The sequence below is a fragment of the Netta rufina genome (genome assembly GCF_964035555.1).
Source record: "Netta rufina genome assembly, chromosome: 1".
In the NCBI taxonomy this organism is placed as follows: domain Eukaryota; kingdom Metazoa; phylum Chordata; class Aves; order Anseriformes; family Anatidae; genus Netta; species Netta rufina.
The window spans coordinates 149,932,723-149,941,525 of NC_140123.1; the positions used below are offsets into that span (position 1 = coordinate 149,932,723).

General features: G+C 47.7%; 1 protein-coding gene across 1 annotated transcript; it reads right to left on the reverse strand.

The window, feature by feature from the left end:
• Positions 1-1,695: 1,695 nt before the first annotated feature.
• On the reverse strand, positions 1,696-8,560 carry CKAP4 (cytoskeleton associated protein 4; the record flags this gene model as incomplete). The annotated part of the gene is made up of 2 exons (XM_084306403.1): positions 1,696-4,712; positions 8,174-8,560. 2 exons carry the CDS (start codon positions 8,558-8,560, stop codon positions 3,381-3,383), a joined length of 1,719 nt encoding a protein of 572 aa, XP_084162529.1. The 3' UTR covers positions 1,696-3,380.
• Between the last annotated feature and the right edge of the window lie 243 nt (positions 8,561-8,803).

Consider the following 8,803-nt stretch of genomic DNA (forward strand, 5'->3'; position numbering starts at 1 on the left):
TTTTCCTGTAGTCATTTAACTTTTCTGAAAACTTGGTTTATACTCCCAGCTGAGTTATGTCAAATAAAATGGTGAAAAGATTAAACCACTAAGCCACGTTTCAACAAAACCTCTAACATACATATCTACGCCACCAGCAATCCCTTTTGCTGTTACAGGTTATTTCACTTGAGCCAGCAGCCTAATCCCTGCTGGGAGAAGTCACTGCAACAGCACCAGATTTACCTCTGCCAGGTTTGCTAGGGCAGCAATTTGGGCAAGTCCTGGCCAGGGTAATCAAGTCCTCAGTGCCCACGTGTAGTGGCTTCTCCACTGATAAGAAGCCAAGAGCTGAAAATGAAGACAAACATTAGTGAACTGATTCGATCAATACCTCATCAAGCAACTGGACAATTTCAGCTGGAATTTGTGATTGAAGCAGTGTTTTATTCATGAACCACTGATGATGCAAAATGACACTGGCAACAGACTATGAATGGCCTGCGATCTTCTGCACTGCTTTTATTGGAGTGTAAAAACAGCGGTGAAGGGCAGCACTAGGACTCAGTGTGCTCTGCGAGCATTTATTAGGGCATTGGAAGTGTTTGTGATGCATGAGGTTGTCAAGCCAAATATAAAAGCTAGACCTCAGGCTTGCCAAGGGATCCTTGCAGCTGTGCCTGTCTCCAGTCACATTGTTATTTATGGACAACGATTTGGAGAAATAAATAATTTCAGTAGCCTGCCATTGAATTTAGGTTACTAGAACTGTAAATAGTCATTTTTCATTTAACCTGTGAGATGCAGTTTGGCCTTGCTGTGCTCTTGGTGTTGCAGCATCTTTATGCTCCTTCACCTTGTGGCTATTGCGCTTCAAAGCCACTGAGTGCTCGTGGCCAGCTTCTGTCAGCAGGTTGTATTGATTCTCTTTTATACGGAAGGGCTGTAGGCTCACCTCTTTTGTTGAACATACAGGTAGTCTAATAACGTGATTGATTATGAATTCTCTATGAGTTAGGTCTCAGGAACTACCAGGACCTGATGATGCCCAGAGCCCCTCGCCAACACTAAGCAGTACGGGGCTCCCACCATGCCAAAATGAGAGATTTGGCTCTCGCTGTCCCAAAGCTACTTACATGGCAGACTTGGGTTCATCTCTGTGTGCAATCAAAATGAAAACCAAACTTTTAAAAGGTAGGTGTCCTTCATGAAGGTGTCACCAGCTTATGGCCCTTGAGGTCCAATGTTCAAAACTATCCAAAACGTCGAAAAGCTGATGTAGGTCCTTTCTGTACATTCTTTCTGTTCTACATGCCCTAGGCATTAAAAAAGTCCTATCAACGGCATTCCTGGCAGTATTTGACATCACATTCATTGTATAAACTGTGTATTTCTCACCTCACAACAACCATCTCTGGCTTCTGAGCATTATGTTCAACACCACTGCATTGATTGGGCTCAAATCCCATCTTCATGAGTTCCTCTGCAAGCACAGCAAATAAATTACCTCCGTGTTCCCCTGAGAAAGCTGAGAAATTAAGGGCTTTGACTCACCTCAGTGTAAAGCTCTGGTGCTTCCCACAGGCCCCTTCCTGCACTGGAAGCCTCCTGGGAAACTACATTAACTAAGCAGCAATCAAAAGAAGAGGTGCAAACAATATTCCAAATGTTTATTATGTATTAAAAATACCGCAATAAGCCATACAGTTTGTTTCACAGTAACCTAAACAACATTGTTCAAGAACTTGAGAAGTCAACAGAGAACAGTGCAGCTCAAACGGTGACAACAGTTATCGTAATGCCATGGTCCCTCCTTCTTTGCCAGCAATTCTTTCCTATTTACCGTGGGAACAACGGGAAGTAGAGCTCACTATCTTATTTACCTAAGAGAACTCCTTTTTACCTGTGCTGTTCCCACAAACACATCACTTTTGGGAAGTGCTATTTCTAGGAATGATTTTCCTAACGTAGTCAAAGTGCAGGCAGAGGTGGGCACGATGCACACAAGACAGCGGTGGCCCCTACATCCAACCTGTATCCACGTGCAGACACCTGTATCAACCCTTTGGATAAAGTTGAAAAGTAAACTTGAAAAGGAGGGATATTAGAAATCCTTTCCAAAAAGACAGAAGACCAAGGAAGTTGTGGAAGTGGTTTTAAAATGAACTCCAGCACCTAGAGTATTGCGACACCTTTTCCTCGCTCTCAACCAGTTACTGGAAGGCTCCTTCAGCAGCAGCGCCCCGGTCAGACAGACACCTGGGGACACACCAGCCATAAGGAGCTGACCCGAAGTCCTGAGTGTGCAGCAATAGTTCAGGTCACTGACAGCTGTGTGAAAAGTACACGTTTAGAAGCAATTCTGCTGATTTCATGCTGATTTCCCCCCCTTCTGTGTTGTGAAGTGTATCATTATTATTATTATTAGCATGCTTGATATACAGGGACATGAGAACTGTGATTTTTGTCCTCCCTCACTCAGGTTTGTGATCATTTTTACAGAAAACCCTGCATCACGGAGAATTAGGACTTTACAAGAAACAGCCTCATCATGTAAACAGCCCCAAATATGACAGAAATATTACTGTACTCTGATGAAATGTTCCCCCTCTTTCAGATCTCCCTGCTAAGCACTGATCTTCCTCACTGGCAGCTACAGATGCTGGTAAAGAAGCCTGCGATCCTACAATAAATCTCTCCCACCATGTGGTGGAGCACCGCTCTCAGGTCTCATCCCCAAGCAACACCACTTACCTCAAACCTTTCCTTACTGGGGGTCCTGCTAACGCCTGTTAGCTCCACAGTACAGACTACGGGCACACAGAAATGTCCTGCAGCTCAGCTGGCACCTGGTACTGACTCCACAGCTGAGCCCCGAACTGCAGAAACAGGCGAGCTGCTTCCAACCTGGTCCACACTTTACCGGTGTAGCAGTTTCGGACAGGGTGATAGGTTTGTTCATTTGTTTCTTGAACCAAATATCTCACTGAAATCGTCAGTGCACGTGGCACTGCTTCATACCAGAACAGTTGTGGCCCTTTGGTGTGGGTTATATAGTGTCCTAGTGTGAAACACCTTAATACCGTTAAATATGTGCCCATGCTAACGAGGCTGCCACGCCTTAGTTACACCACTGCGGTTTCAGCGGTACAACTTTACAGAGAAGAGCCCTTAGAAACTCAACCCCCAACTAAACTCATGTTTTCTTAAAACAAAATAGGATAAAATAAAATAAAAAAACTACACCAAAAGAGAAATAAAGGAAATAAGCAGAACTGTCTCTATTATTAAAGTATTCTTATTCTCTTTGGAGGTATCAAACTGCATTTAAAAAGAGTAAAAAACTGGGCATACAAAAGCTATTTTCTATAATCCAATATTTGCACGAGGAGCACAGCTGCCTAAACTTTTTCATGTATTTTTTCTACTTTCACAAACAATCTTTCCAGATCATTCCTCAGGTCGTCTATTGAGCTCTTCACAGACTCCAAGTTGTTCTCATTATTTTCAATTTTCACCGAGTAGGAGACTAAACTATCCACTGCAGTTCTGATCATTTTCAAATCTGAATCGACCTGGCTGACAGAAGATCTCAGTTCATCTACAGAGCCTTCCACGGAATTAAATTTTTCAAGATAGCCTTGAGAATGTGCTTGATCTGTCTGAAGATTGCCTTGGTCCAACAAAGTACTAATTTGCTTCTGGACATCCTGAAAAGCACCAGAGGATGGCAGGTCACTGATACTTCTTCTCAAGCTCTCCACGTCATTGTACAGTGAGGTCTGTGATTCACCAAGATTTTTGAGAACGTCTGAGACTGAAGTTAGGTCCATACCCGAGATTCCCTGAAGATCACTCATGCTTTGTTCTAGAGTATTGAGCTTATCCTCGTACTCTGCCTCCTTAGAGAGGAAAGATTGCAACTTTTCACCATGCTGAGCAGCAACAGAAGTTAGAGACTCCAAGCTCTCTTCTATGTGTCTCAGCCGAGACTCCAGTCCTTCACTGTTCTTTTCAAAAGTTTCTAGTGCTTTTCTGAAGAGTTCATTTTCTTCCCATTTGCTGAGCTCGGCTTTAACCTGCAGTAAATCTTCATCAAGTCTTTTAATGTCACCGGGGAGATGCATAATAGAATCCTCTGCCCTCAGAACTTTCTCTTGTAAAGCTTTTAATGAGAGGTGTTCAGTGTCTGCAGCCTCTTTGAATTTCTCATGTTCCTGTTTGAGGTTGACTAACTCTTTCACTTCGGTATACACATCAGACTCCATGGAGTCTATTGTGCTCTTCAAGGTCTCTATGTCCTTTTCTTTGCTTTTCATGGATGCTTGCATCTCATCAAAAGCATCTTTTAGCACCTTTATCTCATGCTTATACACATTTGCTTCTTCTAGTGAATCAACCTTTGCTTTCATATTGTTGATTTCATCCTGGCTCCTTTGCTGGACTTCAGTGAACACAGCGATGTTATCATTTATAGACTTGGTTAGCTCTGTTAGTCTCTCTTCCACCGTGTTTTCCAGCGATGTGAAGTCTCGTTCCCTCGCATCCTTCACCATGTGGATGCCATCAGACAAGTCTTTCAAAATTTCATTTTGCAGCTTCTGAAGCACTTCACTGATCCGGTTTATTTCACTCTCCCCTTGCTTGACAGCCTTCTCAGTAACCTCCTGCTTCTGCTGAGCAATTTTCATCATGGATTCGAAATCCCCAAACGTGGCTTGAAGGGACCGCACCTGAAACAGAAATCCAGATGGTTAATATTTACAGTTTCATCCTTACCAGCATCCTTATCCTTTGTGTCTAAGATCCTTACGGCCCTCACTACCATGTTAAATGATCACCTCATCACACTCCCTACCTGAGGTCACACTATGACATATAGATACAGGAGGTACAAAAAGGAGGTTAATACAGCAAGCTGTTACCACTGGGTCAGGTGTGCTATGAAGCTTCCCAATCACAAACACTTTCCCACTGGTTTTGTGGCAGAAACAGGGAAAAGGGCAAGGGGCGAGCAGCTCTGGAAGTCAAAATCCAGGCACACCAACAGGGAAGCATGGATTACTTAATTTTGGGGCCAAGCAGAGTATCAGACTCAAGACTGTTGAGAAGTCTTTTTGTGCGTGTGGGTTGTATTTTCCTGAGGTTTGTAAAGCAGCGTAAGCGCTCCCGCTGGCTGCAACAGGAATCCATCACGAAGAAAATACCTCAAGGCCTTGGCAGGATGGCAAGTGCTGAGTAATGCATGTTGCCTTGCCTCACGCTACTCTCTGTGTCTGAGGGGTACATTAATCAGTCATGCCACATGGACTGCCATGTTTACTGATTAGATGCACAGCTGGAGGGGTGGTTTTATTTTATAAATAGAAGGAAATATACTTTATTTATTCCTAGAAAGAAAAATACAGAGACTTTTCTTTTCTTTTTAACTGAGAATGGCTCCAGCAGTTCCCAGGCAGCCTCTGAACCTAGAATTTCATCTCAAAACACCCAACAGATTTACTAATAAGAAATTAAGTTATTTATTTGTATTTTTGCAAGACTAACTCCCTGACCAAATCCTCCTTGGTTTTAAGGGAATTCTACCCTGTGAAAGAACTACAGAGCTTGGCTGTGAGACGTGCTCTTGGTTCAAAGGATCCCCAAAGTTTGAAGAATACCCATAAAGGTGACTTCCTTTACGCGCCTCCCCCCTTCTGTAAAAGGGTTTGCAATAACTTTACATTCCCTAAACTTGTATTCTCTAGCACTTGCATAGGAAACTAGAAATGAACCAAAGAGGGGGAACAAAGAAAGTAATTCTGCCATACGCATTGCAGCAGGGCAACAGCCTTTCCTCTGACTCATCAGCCTCACTTCCACTACATTTTAGCTGTCATTCATTCTGATTTTTTTCTGCATAGCATTTTCTGACTGACTATAAATGGACTTCAGAAGGAGAGCGCATCAAAATTCTCCTCCCCATCTCATGACAGTATTTATTTTCTTTGACGCATCTGAACCGCCAAATTGATATTTGCAATTAACCATCTTCAAATGTCAGCCTAAGAAAAGGCATCAGAAACGGGGAGGGGACGCCTCTAGAGTGCCAGAAGACTTCTGCTGCCATACAGAGGGAACCCAGCCCTCCACACTTATAAAGTATTTTACACGAACTCCTCCACCACATTTGGGCAATGCTCATGGTGTAAGTTGGAGCTGCTTTCCTATACTTCTACATGGGCCAGATGTTTGGAGATGAGAGAGCTCTGATATAATAAAACGGACCCAAATCCTCTAACTAGACCAGCTTCTAATCTCACCTGTCCAAGCCCATGCTCAACTCACCGAGAGCCACCAGGGCCCAAAGCAAACCCCTCACGAGAAGAGTATAAAACTCCCAACTTCAAAGTCATAGCTCATCCCCACTGCGTGGTTGGCTTGTGCATGCACCTACTTGTGAGTTTGCCTCCTTGCTCTTTGTGGCTGGCAATGTTTGAAACCATAGCCCTTGAAAAGTTTAACATCATAAACGGCACATAAAAATACAGCTATAGCTAAATTCTGCGTCTTCTCTAACTGGTCATACTACCTTGTATTCAAACACCAAGCAGCCTTGGCCTCTCTGAAAACTGTGCTATATTGAAGCCTAAATTTCCACATCATTTCCTTTCTCCTCCTACTGCTGATGTGTAAAACAGATGAGCTTATATAACACTTGCTCCTGACAAAAGCTCTCTGCAGCAAAAGAATAAAGGGGAAAGACAGCTCCACATGGCAGCCTGCACTGACAGCACCCTCTAAGTACGTGGGACCCACACTTCTTTACAATAGAGAAATAATGGTCTCTTCTTCCTCAAGTGCACTCTTCTGCAAACGCAGCTCGAAGCCACAGCAAACAAAGCTTTCAAGGGTTACATCGAAAGCCTGTTTTATCTTTCCCGTCTCTTATTCTTGTATTACCGTATGTCTCACATCTGCTATATGCAGGCAATCAGTTTCAGTTCTCTTTCACAGTACCTATTTATAAACTTACACTATACACCTCTCTCTTATAATATGCAACAGATACCTAAGATCTTGTGCAACAATGCAGAGACGCAGGCAGCAAACTGCATCCATTCCTGTGCTTGGATGGGCTTATATATTGCTCATACATCTGGCTTCTATACTTGTACACTGTAATCTTACATCCTGTTCCCTGCCGTTGCAATTTCTTCCATCCTACAAAGAGTGTATAAAAATGCCTTAAAAACTGGAAGGAAAAAAAAAAAAAAAAGTTAGGAAAAAAGTGCTGGTTCAAATCACAGCCCAGTCATCGGCGGGGAAAATAAACGGATTTAAAAATCACCTTTGGAAACACCACTATGGCCCTGCGTTCTTGCAGCAGCCCTTCTCCCTCCCAGGACTTTTCCTTTTCCTCCCCGCGAGAGGAAGCGCCACGGCGGATCCCACAGACTCCACGTGTGCATGCTGCCGTGTTTCCGGGAACGCCACGGGGCGGTGGGGGGACCCTCGCCAGCACCAGCCCCGCTGTCCTGTCCTGCCCTGTCCCATCCTCCTGATGGGGCCCAGGCGCTTCAGCCACGGGGATTGGGGTGTCCGCAGGGAGGCGGCTCGCTGAGCATGCAGCAGTCAAGCCGGGACACGAATCTTCTCATCTTTGATCTGCTTCAGCTGTAGCTTCACTTACCGTTTGCAAGCCCGTTTGCCTGCTCCCTAGGCTGACGCCTGCTATGTGCGTTGTGCTCCATTACACGCTGTCACATGCGGTGCCTTTGAAAGGTTTCAGGCCCCGTAAGACACATCCCGATGGGAAGTGCCACTTGTCAAGCTCTCGCTCGAGGGCTCAGAGGGCACAAAACCAGGCGGGGAAGGCGCGCTGCCTCCACATCCCTCCAGCCACCCTGCCAGCAGCTTCACACCCCTGCCATGGCTGCAGCAGCCTCGCTCTCCGTGCAGGAGATGGCGGCGGGGCTTGGCAGGCATCTCAGGCCTGTGCTGCGCTGCTCTGCTGGCTGATTTGGGCTGCAGGGCAGGACCACTGCGCTTCCTACACCTCCAGCCCAAACCTTTCAGCCTCACTGCATGCACCTGGCACTCCCCATGGGGCATCGTGACAGGAGACCACCGCCGGCCAGCCCTCACGCTGCGGGTCCCACCGACACCCGGGCAGCCAGAAAGCGGCTTAGGAGACCCTCCCCGGCTCCCCTACCTTCTGCACCACGCCGTCCAGGGTGGCGGCCAGCTCCTGCCGCTGCCTGCCGGAGGCTTCCCTCTCCCGGGCGCTGCGCCCGACCTCGTCCCGCAGCTGCCTCACGTACCAGCCGGCGGGCAGCGCGGCGCCCAGCACCACGGCGGCGCCCAGCAGCAGCGCCCAGCCCCGCCGGGGACCCGAGGAGCCGGAGCCGGAGCGGTTTCCCCCGCCGCCTCCTCCTGCCGAGGCTCGGCCGCCCCGGCTGTGGGTCGCCGCCGCCGCCGCCCCCGGCTTCTTGGCCGCCGCCGCCGCCTCCTCGGCGCCGCCGGGCTGCGAGCCCCGCTCGTTGTTGGTGGCGGCGGGCGGGCTGCCCCCCTTGGGGCCCCGGTGCTTGGCGGACGACATGGCGGGGCGAGAGGGAGAGGAGGGAGGGAGAAAGGGAGGGATGGAAGGGAAGGAGGCAGCCGCGGAGCGATGGGGCGGGGGTGGCGGCCGGGCAGCGCCGAGCTCCCCGCCCCGTCCCGCCCCGACCCGCCCCGGGGAGCCGCCACGCACACGGGGCCGGGCCCGGCCTGAGGGAGGCAGCGGGAGGGGAGCAGGGGAGAGCCGCCTGCACCCCCTCCCCGAGGACCCAAATCCCTCCAGAGG